At 36.0% G+C, this 16,796-nt stretch overlaps 1 protein-coding gene across 1 annotated transcript in view; it reads right to left on the reverse strand.

Annotated features, from left to right (window-relative positions):
- The window catches only part of LOC107887639 (uncharacterized), an 80,917-nt gene extending 64,385 nt beyond the window's left edge, over positions 1-16,532 (reverse strand). The window contains exons 1-3 of the mRNA XM_016811884.2: positions 15,124-16,532; positions 14,241-14,874; positions 13,613-13,892 (exon numbers count right to left, since the gene is read on the reverse strand). Coding sequence (XP_016667373.2) covers positions 13,613-13,892; positions 14,241-14,874; positions 15,124-16,532 — 2,323 coding nt within the window. The remainder of the gene's footprint in view (positions 1-13,612; positions 13,893-14,240; positions 14,875-15,123) is intronic.
- Positions 16,533-16,796: the final 264 nt, after the last annotated feature.

The raw sequence follows: 16,796 nt of genomic DNA on the forward strand, positions 1-16,796 counted from the left end.
TATATGCAAATATGCAAGTAGACTATTACAAAACTAGGTGTAGTTTTTGATCACCTAATTAGTTGATCCTCCTACTACAGGTTCTATCTATAATCTGCTTAACTAACATACAAACATAAGGCACTCTAATACTTTTTTGCACATAAAATATCTGAAACTCACACCTGAATTCGGATTCAGAGCACATACGGTGTCAACTGCATGTTGATCAATATCATTCTTATTCGCTGCTGCAATGCCTCCCACAAGCATTTGTAGAGGTAGGAGCCAGTCATTATGTGCCTTCTGCAAATTGTTCTTAGACCGAAATCTAGTAACTAAAGCTCGCTAATGCCACTAAAGCTCAATATAAAACGACGGTGTTGTGGTGAATTTTTTTGCGGCATTTTTCAAAAAGCGCCGCTAGCGGTCAACCTATAGTGGCGTTTTTCAAAAAGCGCCGCTAATGCCACTAACGCTCAACATAAAGTGTGCTTAATTTTTTGCGGTGGTTTTTAGAAAGCGCCGCTAATAGTCGACCTATAGCGGTGTTTTTCAAAAAGCACCGCTAACGCTCAATCTATAGCGCGTTTTTCAAAAGCGCCGCTAATGCCACTAAAAGCTCAACATTGTGCTTAATTTTTTTGCGGAGGTTTTTAGAAAGCGCCGCTAATGTTCGTCCTATAGCGACATTTTTCAAGAAGCACTGCTAGTGCTTGATCTATAGCGGTGTTTTTCAAAAAGTGCTGCTAATGCCACTAAAACTCAACATAATGCTTAATTTTTTGCGGCGCTTTCTAATGGTCGACCTATAGTGGCGTTTTTCAAGAAGCGCTGCTAATGCTCGACCTATAGCGGTGTTTTTCAAAAAGCGCTGCTAATGCTCGATCTATAATGGCCTTTTTCAAAATGTGCCGCTAATGCTCAATTTATAGCGGCGTTTTTTATCCAAACGCCACTAAAAACCGGTTTTACTGTAATGTTACATTTTTGTGATCGTTTTTTAGTAATGTTTCAAGCCCATGCCTCAATTTCTAAATTTGATTATGATTTTGAGTTATGCAATTGTTGATTTTGTGAGTTTTGTAATGTTAGCTGATGAAATATGGAAGCTTGAAGATAGATACATATGTTTTGTATTGGGATTTTTGTTGAATTTGAGTATTTTGGGCTAAATTGTGAAAATAAGAAATTGAAGGACTAAAATGTGAAATAAATGAAACATGTAGGTGTAACAGCACAATTTAGACCCTAGTCGAAACGGTGGTTTCGGGACCACAAATCCGAGTCAGAAAAAGATTTAAAAAATTATTTTCTGTGTTTATTTTGTGTGAAATTGAATGTGTGAAATTTTCGTGATTTAATTTTGTCGTTTGAGTGTCCGATTAATGTGTGAGGATCAAATTGTTGTTGTCTTTACAATATGTAGAATTTATGATGTAATTAGGCCACTATTAAAATAGATGGATGGCAATGGACATAATATATGTGATAGTATAATATTTTAACTAAGGATAAATATGTAAATTAAATGTTAGGTTAATATATGTTATAATATATCATAAAACATAAAAAAAATAAAGCCATTTTTGTGTTTATATCTTGTTCTTGCTGGAAACAAAATAAAAGAAAGAGGAAACTAGGGTTCGGCCTTTTCAATGCTCAATCAAGGTAAGTTCTAGCTCTGTTTTTGATAATTTTTACGTTTTTGGGATCGTTACTAAGTTATCTACAAGACCTATTGATGTGCGTGATAAGTTTTATATTTATGATTGATCATACTTGAAAACTAACTATTATCACAATAAAGGCAAGCGCACCTATCGAACAGTAGTATAGCTTATAGCAAGACCGGAATGTCGAACCCACAGGAACTAAAAGTACTAGTATTAACCTTCTTTTTATTATCTAGCCTAAAAATAAAGGGATTTTCTTCATCTAAATTAATTAACTAAACCAAGAATGCACAAGAAGTAAATTGGGGAAATACTTTTGGGAAAACTGATTGATTTAGGCAATACTTTCGGGGATTTGCTTTTCCCACAAGCGCCACTAAAGAACATGACCTTTAGTGGCGCTTTTCCCACAAACGCTGCTAAAGATCATGGCCTTTAGCGGCGCTTTTCCCACAAACGCCGTTATAGAACAGACCTTTAGCGACACTTTTCCCACAAACACTGCTAAAGAACATGACCTTTAAAAAAATATTTTAATTAAATAATATTTACTTCTATGATAATTATTATATTATGTTTTATTTTCTAAATTTGAACTTTAAACTATATACTTTTAAGGATAAAAAATATTAATTAAGTTAAAATTTTATATTAAAATTTTAACTTAAAAACTAAATATAAAAATTAATGAATTTAAATTTAGAATCTAAAATAATAAATTAATAACACAATTAAAATCCAAAAGTTACAACTCAAGTTATCTTAAATATTAAAATAAAAAAAATTTAGAATCAAAACTAAAATGAATAATAAAAATTATTTTAAATATAAAGATATCAATAAAATAAGGTATTCTAATTAAGTTACTTAAATGAAATAAGGACTTAAACCATAACCATGTAAAATATAAGATTTGAATATCCATTCCCATGTGAAATATCAACATTGATTATTTAAATTGATTAAGCTACTAATGAATATTCTCTTTTCTAAGCTAAAATTGCAATTCATGTTTTTCTTCTTTCAACTCAAATAAAAATAAAATGTTGAAAACAAAACAATTAAATAAAAAAATAGAATAATTAGTTGACATGAGACTATTATTAAATATATGCAAATATGCAAGTAGACTATTACAAAACTAGGTGTAGTTTCTGATCATCTAATTTGATCCTCCTACTGCAGGTTCTATCTATAATCTACTTAACTAACATACAAACATAAGACACTCTAATAATTTTTTGCGCATAAACTATCTGAAACTCACACCTGAATTCAAATTCAGAGCACATACGGCGACAACTGCATGTTGATCAATATCATTCTTATTCGCTGCTGCAATGCCTCCCACAAGCATTTGTAGAGGTAGGAGCCAGTCATTATGTGCCTTCTGCAAATTGTTCTTGGACCGCAATCTAGTAACTAAAGCTTGCTAATGCCATTAAAGCTCAATATAAAACGACGGTGTTGTGGTTTTTTTTTGCGGAATTATTCAAAAAGCGCCGCTAATGCCACTAAAGCTCAACATAAAGTGTGCTTAATTTTTTGCGACGTTTTTCAGAAGCGCCGCTAATAGTTGACCTATAGCTACAATTTACAAAAAGCGTCGCTAATGCTCGATCTATAGCGCGTTTTTCAAAAGCGTCACTAATGCCACTAAAAGCTCAACATTGTGCTTAATTTTTTTGCGGCATTTTTAAGAAAGCGCCGCTATGGTCGACCTATAGCGACGTTTTTCAAAAAGCACCGCTAATGCCACTAAAGCTCAACATTATGCTTAATTTTTTTGCAGCGTTTTGTAGAAAGCGCCGCTAATGGTCGACCTATAGCGGCATTTTTCAAAAGCACCGCTAATAGTTGATCTATAGCGGCATGTTTCAAAAAGGGCTACTAATGCTCGATCTATAGCGACTTTTTTCAAAAAGCGCTGCTAATGCTCAATTTATAGCGGCGTTTTTTATCCAAAAGCCGTTAAAAATGCCGCTAAAAACCTGTTTTGCTGTAGTGTTACATTTTGTGATCGTTGTTTAGTGATCTTTCAAGCCCATACCTCAATTTCTAAATTTGATTATGATTTTGAGTTATGCCATTGTTGATTTTATGAGTTTATAATATTAGCTAATGAAATATAGAAGCTTGATGATAGATACATATGTTTTGTATTGGGATTTTTGTTGAATTTGAGTATTTTGGGCTAAATTGTGAAAATAAGAAATTGAAGGACTAAAATGTGAAATAAATGAAATATGTGGGTGTAACAGCCCGATTTAGACCCTAGTCGGAATGGTGGTTTCGGGACCACAAATCCGAGTCAGAAAAATATTTTAAAAATTATTTTCTGTGGTTATTATGTGTGAATTTGAATGTGTGAAATTTTTGTGATTTAATTTTATCGTTTCAGTGTCCGATTAATGTGTGAGTATCAAATTGTTGTTGTCTTTATAATATGAAGCGTTTATGACGTAATTAGGCCATTATTAACATAGATGGATGGCAATGGACATAATATATGTGATAGTATAATATTTTAACTAAGGTTAAATATGTAAATTAAATGTTAAGTTAATATATGTTATAACATATCATAAAACATAAAAAAATAAAGCTATTTTTGTGTTTATATCTTGTTATTGCTGAAAACAAAATAAAAGAAAAAGGGAACTAGGGTTCGGCCTTTGCAAAGCTCAATCAAGGTATGTTCTAGCTCAGTTTTTGATAATTTTTACATTTTTGAGATCGTTGCTAAGTTATCTACAAGGCCCATTGATATGCATGATAATTTTTATATTTATGATTGATCGTACTTGAAAACTAACTATTATCATGATAAAGGCAAGCACACCTATTGAACAGTAGTATAGCTTATAAAAAAGACTGGAATGTCTAACCCACAGGAACTAAAAGTACTAGCATTAACCTTCTGTTTATTATCTAGCCTAAAAATAAGGGGATTTGTGTTATCTAAATTAATTAACTAAACTAAGAATACACAGGAAGTAAATTGGGGAAATACTTTTGGGAAAACTGATTGATTTAGACAGTACCCAAGAAAGAATCCACCTAGGCTTCACTTGTTATTTGACTCTGAACTAGATGATTTATTCACTTGACTCGATACTTAGAAATCCCTAATTTATATTATTATCTCTCTCGAGACTAACAAAGTCTAACCCTAGGTTGATTAATTGAAATCTCTTTCTAATTAAAATCGTTAGTGTTGCATTAACTTGATCTATGGATTCCCTTATTAGGTTTGACCCTAATCTGACAGATTTATGTTGCCCTATGTCTAGGGGTGCAATCAACTCCGCTTAATTATGCTAGATCTACTCTTAGACCGGGACTTTTTCTCCTCTGAATAAGCACATCAATACTTGAATTAATATCCTGAAATATTAAAGCAAGAATTAAGAACACATAATTAAGAACAAATCAAGTATTTATCATATAATTCAGAAAATAATAACAAGATCCGTCTCAGGTTTCATCCTCCTTAGGTATTTAGGGGATTTAGTTCATATGTGTAAAAGAAAACATTTCAGAAGAATAATGATAACAAAACATAAAGAAAACCCAAAAACCCCTGAAGGAAATTGAAGGGAGATCTTCAGTCTTGAAGGAGAATCCGACTTCTGAGATGGATCAATCAGCTTTCTTCGAGTAATTCCTTGCCTCCTCCTCTGTGTCTCCTCTAGGTGCCCTTCTAGGGTGTTTATATAGGCTTTAGAATGCTTCCAGACCCTCAAAAATGGCCTTTTCCGAATATAACTAGACTTGGGCTCGACAGGGACATGCCCGTGTGGGGTGGCTTAGGCCGTGTTAGAGTCTGCTAAATAGACACGGGCGTGTGATCTACCCGTGTGGGGAAGTCTAGGCCTTGTTGAATTCCCATGTTGACCCATTTTCTCCGTTTTTGGCCCGTTTCTCGCTCTTTTTACTCTCTTATGCTCACCTAAGTATAAAACATGAAATTAAGGGATTAGGAGCATCAAATTCCACAAATCTAATGATAATTCATCCAAAAAATGCTAAGCATGGGATAAAAATATGTATAAATTACAACTTATCAAATACCCTCATACTTAAGCATTTGCTTGTCCTCAAGTAAAATCCTCAATTCACAATTAAGAATTCATTTTTCTCAACTTATAATTCCTATCAATAATATCTCAAAATAATCCATAAGTAATCATACATTGATAATTCAACTAGAAGTGTCGAAACCATTTTTAAATTGAGTTTTGGAAAATGGGAATCGACTTTAAGAAAAACGAAAACGGGAGTCGCCACCAATCTTTTTAGGTGTGATTGGATCACCTTATTAAATGTTTTGTTTTAAAACATTAATTTTGGTCTACGAAAGTCGAGAAAACAGATTCGAGAGTTGGTTACATACAAGGAAGGGTTAGCACCCTCGTAACGCCCAAAAATTGGTACCTAATTGATTATCAAGTGTCCTTAATGTCGGAAATTTTAAAAATTTTAAGGTGCAATCCCCTTTAGAATATTTTGATTAGGGTTCACTTGTATCAAATGAATCAAAATATCACATCCAGTAAGTTAGGACGCAATATTTTTAAAACATTTGAAGCTAAGCTAACCTTTTTGAAAATCTCTATCTCGAAACAACAAAACGCCGTATCTAGTAAGTTAGGACACAACACTTTGAAATTCCAAGACAGTTGCTCGTATTTTGAAAACCTTAAAAAAGTTTAAAAGGGTGCTTGACTATTCGAACTCAACGAGAAAAGTTGCAACCCAGTAAGTTAGGGCACTACTTTTCTCGAAGCTTCCAAATACCAAGCATTGCCTTCTTATTTTAAATCTTTGAAATCTCCTTTTGATTAATGCATGAAGAATCATGTTAACATCATAGAATAACATACAAGATAGCATATTATCATAATAGGTAAGTAAAAGTATGAATTTAAACAAATTTTAAACAACAAACATGGCAAATTTAAAACATGTAAAACATACATACAAAAAATATATGACATACATTAAAAATGCATAAGTGAACATATAAACATATACGGTATAACTCTATATACATTTTAATAAATTAATAGACAAAAGATGATTCATGGCATACAACTTAACATAAACATTCCTAAAATAATATCAACATACATGTCAATTCTAAAATATGACCTTTAATAATAATCACAAAACAGTATTTAATATATAAATGATATGTTTAACATATAAAAAAATTAGTGTATATTAAAATGTAATATAAAGTGAGTAATTATTAATAAAATATATCTAAAATATAAATAAAAATGTTTAAAATAAGTTATGTATAATAATAAATAATATGAATAAAATATAAGGAAATATAATATAAAATAATAATAATAATATAATAAGTATTTTGCATAAAAAATATGGTAAAATAATTAATATGTAATATATAACATATAAAATATATATATAATAAAATATATAATAAAATATATATAAGAAAGATAAATTTTATAAGGAATATTAAATAAAATATAGTATGTAATAGAAATACCTAAATAATTATAATGAAATATAATATAGTATATGTATAATAATAATAATGTAACAAATATTTTACATATAAAAATATAATTAAATAATAAAATAAAAATATACAACATATAATGAAATTTATGAACATATATAATATTGCAAATAATATAAGTAAAATAATATATTATTAAATATAACACATATATAAGATAAATTAAATTAAAGGTATATAAGGATTAAAATTAAATTTAATTAGGGAATTTAGGGTGAATTGCAAATAAATAAAGAGAACTAGGCCAAATTGGAACACGGACTAAAGTCGAGGGACTCACTAGGCAATTTGCCCTAATCCCAAATGACACCATTTTTCTGAATACAGCTTTAAAGTCACTATGAGGATTAAATTGAAACAAAATTAGAACATTAGAGCTAAATTTAAAAAAATAAAATGAAATTATAGAAATTAAAAATGCAAGAGGACTGATTGGGAAATTAACCCACTTTACGAAAACAGGCGGATCCTCCCTGGGTAATCGGGTCACGCGCGGATCCTCTGTCTAATACGGTGCCGTTTTATTTCTTATTGAATTAAGCAAAACGACACCGTTTTGGTAGGGTTATATAAGCCCCGATTTCAGCTTTTAAAGTCATTTTAGCTTGGTTTCCAAAAAAAGGGAAGAAATCCTCTTTCAGAGGATTTGGGGTTCGGTCTGGGGTTCTGTCGAGCCTCCATTCCTGGTCCTCTCACGCGCTCACGCGCCTCCACGCACAGTGGTCGGAGGGTAAAAACCCTCTTCCTTTCAAAGTGAAAACTCAGGTAACTCCTTCGCTTTACAATATTATCAGTTTTTACTGAAAATTAATTTATTTACTTGCTGAAAAATAAAAACAGAATATAAACTTAAATCACCTTTTTAAAGAAACTGCTTGAACTTCTTTTTTTATGAATATCTGTATGTATTTTATCCTCTAAAAAAATCGGCCGTCTCAAAAAAATCTGTCCCTTTTACAATGAAATGATTCGACTTTTATAGCTTCTATTTACAAGTTTAGTTTATCCCTTTTCGATTTCTTGCCTTGTTTGCTGCTATTTTCTTTCCTCTTTTGCAGGTACCAGTGAGGAAGGTAGACCACCGACGTTGATTTGGCCGTAGACCACGGCCTGATTCACAGTCTACAATCTCAGCTTTGATGGTGGGTAACTGAAGCGACAGGACACGAATAGACGCGTTGATTGCAGTGCCAAATGAGTCTGTTGTCGGCTACGATCTCGAGGAAACTTTGCGGCGCGAACCCTAGCTAGGGTTCCTCAGAAGCTGAAAATAGTTTGGGCCTCTTGGGCCGTACCTACTTGTGAGTTGGGTGTAAACGAGTTAATGGGTATTTTTAGGTATTCTGGTTTAAACCAGTTGGGTGTAACCGGGTTAATGCTTCTGGGCTTCAAAGATACCCAAACTTTGGGCTTTTGTAAATGGACTGCTAAATAAACATTTATTTATTTTTATTTTTTTTGGTTTTAAGGCCCGGGCGAATTTGGGCTATTACAGCTGCCCCTCTTTGCTCATTGTTGTGTAATAGGAATCGAGCAAAGACTCATAGAAAGAGCAAATTTGAAAGGCCTTATCGAATCATGGTCTTCAATTTGCTCGTTGCAAGCTCACGACTGTCATGTTGATATATTCGATCTGCTCTCCGTTGAAATGGAGGCACCCTAATTGCTTCTTCGATTTGTTTTCTGACAAATATAGAAATGCCAAATCATCTTAGATCTGCTTCAGCGTAAACACGTGAAAGCCAAATCTGCTGTGTCTTTGATTTGCTCCTTGTGAACACAAGGATGCCAAATCATCTTGGATCTGCTTCAGTAAAATCATCTGAAGGTTAGATCTGCTATGTATCTACTCTCCGTCGAAATGGAGATGCCAGATCTGTTATCTTGGATCTGCTTTGGTGTGAGAACATCCGAAAGTCAAATCTGCTATGTCTTCGATTTGTTCCTTGTAAACACAAGAATGCCGAATCATCTTGGATCTGCTTCAGTATAAACATCTGAAGGTTAGATCTGTTATGTGTCTGCTCTCCGTCGAAATGGAGATGCCAGATCTGTTATCTTGAATCTGTTTTGGTGTGAGAACATCCAAAAATCAGATCTGCTATGTCTTCGATTTGTTCCTTGTAAACACAAGAATGCCAAATCATCTTGGATCTGCTTCAGTATAAACATCTGAAGGTTAGATCTGTTATGTGTCTGCTCTCCGTCGAAATGGAGATGTCAGATCTGTTATCTTGGATCTGCTTTGGTGTGAAAACATCCAAAAGTCAGATCTGCTATGTCTTTGATTTGCACCTCGTCGAAGATAGAGAAGCCAAATCTTGTTATTTTGGATCTACTTCAGTGTAAACACGTGAAGGCCAGATCTGCTATGCTTTGGTCTGTTACCCTATCGCTTTAGGGGGTTAAGGCGCCTCATCCTTGACCTACATAACCTGTAGAATGCATGTGTTTATGCGTGATGATTAGGATGCTATAATCGAAGCGAGTCACATGCTCCTAATTAGACATGTTATGATGCAAAATGTTATGAATATGACCCCTATTTCAGACATCACCACTCATTCCTTCGTTTATCCTTACTTCTCTCAAAGTATTATTCCTGTTCAGCCTGTAGGCTTGTATCATTCTTCAAATGCTACGACCCACTGAGAATAGTTGTAAGATGATCTTTTCTTAGAATCGAATCGTTTGATTTGTCCAATCATCATTTTGGACTGGAAGAAAGAAATTCCTCAAGTTCATTCAACCCTTACTTACGTGAATTTCTCAAACAATTGTCCAGTTTTAGTTTCTTGTATCATCTAGAAATTACTAAAGTAATGCGCAAAACTTCATTTGTGAAAATTATTTAATTCATTTATCATTATTTCAATGCAACATACTTTAAGAATAATAGAAGATGAATAAATCTTGAGAATAATTAGATTTGAATGAATTTGTAAAAAATACAAGGGAAATTAATCTGAAACCCTATCTTTGAGAAGAAATACAATCTAAAGATAGCAAGCAGGACAAAAGTTAGATGCCCTAGATATCGCCACTTGAGCGTCTATACACTAGCTCCATGAAGTCTTTCTTGAATTCAATATGTGTTTAAAAGATCCAAAGTACTTTGTTGATGCCTCGATATGCAACGCGCTTCACTCTTTGTTAAGCAAGATTACTGTGTGTTCTTCAAAATTTGAGTTGCCCTTTCGGGTTTTCAACTCAAAACCCCTTTGGTCACAAGGTGCCCTTTGCGGGTTTTCACCTTGGCCTCTCCATTTTTTTTAAAAAAAAAACCCAAGGCGCCCTTTGCGGGTTTTCACCCTGAATTCTTCTCCTTTAGACAAAGTACTTTTTGACTGAGTCTGAATTCACTGGATTGGGCAAACTCTTTCCATCCATTTCTGCTAAGATCAATGCACCCCCAGAGAAAGCCTTTTTCACGACATACGATCCTTCCCAATTCGGCATCTATTTTCCTCTGAAGTCCTTCTAAATGGGAAGGATCTTTTTCAACACAAGATCCCCCTCATGGAATTCTCTTGGTCGTACTTTCTTGTCGTAAGCCCGCATCATTCGCTTCTGATACATCTGACCATGACGAATGACCCTTAGCCTCTTTTCTTCAATCAAGTTCAACTGATCATATCGCGATTGTATCCATTCAGCCTCATCCAACTTTGTTTCTGACAAGACTCGGAGAGACGGTATCTCTACTTCAATGGGTAACACTGCTTCCATCCCATAAACCAATGAGAAAAGTGTTGCCCCTGTAAAAGTTCTGACGGACATTCAATAAGCTAGGAGTGCAAATGGTAATTTTTCATGCCAATCTCTATAAGTCTCAGTCATCTTCCCCACTATCCTCTTAATGTTCTTGTTGGCTGCTTCTACTACCCCATTCATTTTTGGGCGATACGGAGAAGAGTTATGATGCTTAATCTTGAAATGACTACAAACTTCTGCTATCGTTCTGTTGTTCAAGTTCAATGCATTTTCTGATATGATTCTCTCAGGCATCCCATATCGACAAATAATCTATTTCTTCAATAATCGACTCATAGCCGATTTAGTAACATTTGCATAAGAAGTGGCCTCTACCCATTTTGTGAAGTAGTCAACGACCACAAAAATAAATCGATGTCCATTCGAAGCTTTCGGTGATATTGGCCCAATGACATCCATGCCCCACATGGAAAAGGGCCATGGAGAAGTCATAACATGTAGAGGTGAAGGTGGTACATGTATCTTGTCTCCATAAATCTGACGTTTATGGCATTTATTGGCGTAGTTGATACAATCCCTTTCCATGGTCGACCAATAATATCCAAACCTCATGATTTGTCTAGCCAACGTGAAACCATTAGCGTGTGTCCCACAAACACCCTCGTGAACTTCTTCCAAGATTAACTTAGCTTCCACGGTGCCAACACATCTCAATAGTACTTGGTCCTTTCTTCTTTTGTATAAGATGTCCCCGTCCAAAACATATTCGTAAGCTAATCTCCTTAAAGTTCGTTTATCATTTTCAGTTGCTTGTGCTGGGTATTTACGATCTCTCACATATTGCAATATATCCTGATACCAAGGATTATCATCCTTTTCTTCTTCCTTAATGTTACAACAGCAAGCTGGAACCTCAAAGATACTCATTTGAATGGGTCTCATTTTTTCCTCTTTATTGACTTTAATCATTAAAGCCAAAGTTGCTAGAGCACCTGCCATTTGGTTTTCATCTCGTGGGATATAGTTGAAAGTGATGTCATCAAACTCCTTAAGTAACCTTAGAACTACCTTTCGATAATTAATCAATTTAGGATCCCTTGTCTCTCATTCTCCTCTAAGCTAGTAAATCACCAATGCAGAGTCTCCATATACTTCCATGGTTCTTATTCCTCACTCTATAGCCACTCGGAGTCCTATGATGCATGCTTCATACTCAGCCATATTGTTTGTGCAATCAAAATCTAGCTTGCATGTGAATGGATAACAATCACCATTCGGGGATTCCAGGACTACCCCAATTCCATTTCCCACTGCATTAGATGCCCCATCAAAGCTCAACTTCCAAGGATGATCCTCTGTATTTGTTACACACAGCAACTCGTCATTTGGGAAATCAAAATTCAATGGCTCGTAGTCTTCTAGCGCTCTGCTAGCGAGGAATTCTACTATCGCGCTTCCTTTTATAGCCTTTTGACTCACATAGACTATATCAAATTCTGAAAGTAGTATTTTCCATCTCGCCATTCTCCCATTCAACACTGTTGACTCCATCATATACTTCAAAGGGTCAAGTTTTGAAATAAGCCAAGTAGTATGATATAGCATGTACTGTCTTAACCTCTTAATTGTCCAAATCAGAGTGCAACGTAAATTTTCAATAGGCGAGTATCTCATTTCACATTCGGTGAATTTCTTACTGAGGTAATATATCGCCTTCTCCTTTCTTCCTAACTCATCATGTTGGCCAAGCACACATCCCATGGAATTACTGAATACTGATAAGTACAGTAGTAGTGGTCTATCTGGACTAGGCGGAGATAACACCGGAGCATTCAACAAGTACTGTTTGACCCTTTCAAAAGCATTCTGGCATTCCTCATCCCAAGTACCTTGATTGTGCTTTCTAAGGAGACGAAAGATGGATCACACTTCTCAGTTAGTTGTGAAATAAGCCGAGCAATGTAATTCAGTCTTCCTAGAAATCCTTGAACTTCCTTTTGAGTTTGTGGGGGAGGTAGTTCTCGTATGGCTCTGACCTTGTCTGAGTCAACTTCAATTCCCTTTTCACTGACTACGAAGCCTAATAACTTTCCCGATCTAGCTCCAAAGGTACACTTTGCTGGATTGAGATTCAATTGAAACTTTTTCAATCTCAAGAACAATCTTCTCAAGACCTCAATGTGCTCTTTTTCTGTTCGCAACTTGGCAATCATATCATCAACATACACCTCAATATCCTTATGCATCATGTCGTGGAACAAGTTCACCATGGCCCGTTGGTATGTTGCCCCCGCATTCTTCAACCCAAACAGCATTACTTTGTAGCAAAAGGTACCCCACAAGGTTATAAAGGTAGTTTTATCCATGTCCTCTGGATGCATCTTTATCTGATTGTACCCCGAGAAACCATCCATGAAAGAGAACAACGAATATCCTGCCATATTGTCTACTAAAGTGTCAATGTGTGGCAAAGGAAAATTGTCTTTTAGGCTAGCTTTGTTCAGATCTCTGTAGTCAACGCACATTCGTACCTTCCCATCCTTCTTAGGAACAAGCACAATGTTAGCTACCCATTCCGAGTACTTTACCTCTTGTAAGAAACCCGCATCGAACTACTTCTTAACTTCATCCTTTATTTTCAGAACAATATCTGGCCTCATTCTCCGCAACTTCTGTTGGACTAGCTTACAACCCTGTCTTATTGGAAGACGATGCACCACAATATCGGTATTTAATCCTGGCATATCCTGATAAGACCATGCGAAGATATCCTTGAATTCACGTAGCAACTCAATCAGTTCTTGCCTTGTGTCCTTGGCAATAAGTGTCCTAATTTTCACCTCTTTCCCTTCCCCAAGGGCTTCATTCTCTATTGCCTCTTTTTCATGGGGCATAATTTGTCTCTCCTCCTGTTTTACGATTCTCAATAGATCTGGAGACACATCACAACCCTGGACATCTTCAAAATCCTGAGATTCCTCTAAACACATGTCTTGCTCGTGAGAGAAATCAGGATTTGTAATATCAATGCTCATGTCATTGATATCTAGGGACCTGTAAGGTATAAAGAATATACAAAGAATGAATGAATTGAAGAATGATTATTTATGTACTATGAACAAAAGAATTTAAAATTTTAACAGAATATTGATTAATAAAAATAAAACAATACTCGTTGAAATTGATAAAAGTTATGTTTTATTTAAATAATAATAGATGAACGTAAGCCCATTTTCACAAATGTAATCCTATTACTCCTAGGCTATAGAGTAACAAGAATGTTTTGAGAATTACTCTGAAGAATTCCTAAAGATTACAGGAAGTTCCTCCACAGTCCAATTATTCAAAGAGCTTCCTGATTCATAAGGGCGAATACCCTCAAGGTTCCTTTGCTCCAATTCGTCGTCGTTTGCAGCATTGATCTGATAACTTTCTTCTACAAGTAATCCTCTTGATATGAAGGTTTTGGATATAAGAGGGAACGTCATCGATTTCCACCCCACTTCTCTTCCATCTAAACGTGCCCTTCTCCTTTCTTGGCGCTTCTCGATGTCTTTCTTTCTTTGCTTATAGTCTGGCTTGAAGCCCAAACCAAAGCGGTCTTTCTTCTCAATCAACTTTGAGATCTGAGTCCCTCCTTGCAAATACTTTCCTAAACCTCTTCCTGGTAAGGCTCCCTTTCCTGTCATCATTTGTAGAGCCATCCTCGTAGCTCTTGCTATCCTTGGCACCGGTAGCTCACTCCCTTCCAAAATGAAAGTCGCATTTACAAATTCTAAAGAGCGAAAAGAACACTCAATAGATTCTTCGTTTATTTCGACATAAGCGGCCTTACTAGTGAATGCGGTTATAATGTCCTCCGTATTGATGGTTATTAACCGTCCATTGGTCACTAATTTCAATTTCTGGTGCAACGATGAGGGCATTGCTCCTGCTGAGTGTATCCATGGCCTGCCTAATAAGCAATTGTAGGAAGGCTTGATATCCATTACCAAGAAATCTACTTCATACATGTTCAGACCGATTTCCAAGGGAATGTCAATTCTTCCCATTACCTTCCTTTCTGTTCCGTCGAAGGCTCTTACCACATTTTGACATGTCTTCATGTGAGAATCGTCAATGGGTAATCTGTTTAATGTAGAAAATGGTAGAACATTCAAAGCCGATCCATTATCAACGAGCCCGCTTGGGAGTGTGTACCCCTTGCATCGAGTAGTAATATGAAAGGCCTTAATTGACCCTCTGCCCCCCGGTGGGATTTCATCATCATTAAAGTAGATGAAATTATCCGCGCTAATGTTGTTCACCAATCGGTCCAGCTTATTAACAGATATGTCATGAGTGACATATGTTTCGTTAAGCACCTTCATCAATGCTTCCCTATGCGCCTCAAAACACAAAAGTAGAGCCAATACTGATATGTGAGCTAGCTGCTTATGCAACTGCTCGACCACGCTATACTCACTATGCTTAAGGAACTTTAGAAATTTCTTAGCCTCCTCCTCACTTACTAGCTCATTGATGGGTACTTCGGTCTCCTTCTCCACCTCGACACTTTTTGTTTTTTTGGGCTCCACTCTGACGCCCCCCGTATCATAATGCTTCCCACTCCGTGTGTGGGAACCTTTCGCTTGCACGTCTTTAGATGCGCTGGCTATATTCTCTTCCTTCGGCCCTGTCACACTACAATCATAATTCCATGGTACTCTCTTGCTATCCTTGTAAGAGAAAGGAGTAGGTTTATCGATAATGACCTTGGCCACTGCTAGTGTCCCCACTTCGTTATTCCCTGGCAGGGAGATAATGATCCTTGGCCGGCTGGTTCCTTTTTGTTCACCTTCCAGCACACTTATTTCTCTTTTATAAGAGCTACCTTCAAAAATTTGTAGCTCTTTATTATCTATAAAGCCTTGCACCAAGGCTCTGAGTTCTTTACAATTTTGGGCCTCATGACCTTCTTCTCCATGGAACTCACAGTAGTTCCCCAATTTTTCTCTTTCTTTCTTAGAAGTTATCATCCCTCTCTTCATCATTTCTTCCCAAATCACCTTCATAGGTATCCTCACCTCAGCAATATTTTCCTTCATCCTTCTTTCACTAGCTTCGCCAATGGCATTCACTCTTTGATTGTCATGATTTGGCAAAGGGTTTTCAGTATTTGGGGTACTATCAAATTTCACAACTCCCATCTTGATCAACCTCTCTACGACCTTCTTGAATCCAGTAAAATTTTCAATTGAGTGCCCCGATATTCCAGCGTGGTACTCGCATCTGGCGTTTGCATCATGCCATTTAGGATATGGAGGCTGTAATGGTTTCAAGTGGAAGGGAGCAATAACATGTGCTTCGTATAAACTTTGATAAAGCTCACGATACGTCACAGGGATAGGTGTGAATTGCATCCTTTCATGCCTTGTGCTTGATTCCTGCCTTTGAGAACCCTGTTGCCCACCCGCAGTTACTTTGGGTTGACCAACTGTGATCGCCTTTGAGTTGAAGCTACTCGTGTTGTTTACCTCATTGTCTTTTCTTCTTGGGGCCGATCTTTTGGCCACCTCCCCCTCAATTTTGCCCCCTCTTATGGCATTCTCAATCATCTCTCCCGCCATGACTATGTCCGCAAAACTTTTGGTGGTGCTTCCAATCATGTGAGTAATGAATGGAGCCTTCAGAGTGTTGATAAACAACACGGTGATCTCCTTCTCTAACAATGGTGGCTGCACTTGGATAGCAACCTCTTTCCATCTTTGAGCATATTGCCTAAAATTCTCATTAGGCTTTTTCTCCATGTTTTGTGGCGTGATCCTATCCGGCGTCATGTCAGTCACATGATTGTACTGTTGCATGAAGGCTTATGCAAGATCTCTCCATGA

Source organism: Gossypium hirsutum, chromosome A03 (genome assembly GCF_007990345.1).
Source record: "Gossypium hirsutum isolate 1008001.06 chromosome A03, Gossypium_hirsutum_v2.1, whole genome shotgun sequence".
Lineage (NCBI taxonomy): Eukaryota > Viridiplantae > Streptophyta > Magnoliopsida > Malvales > Malvaceae > Gossypium > Gossypium hirsutum.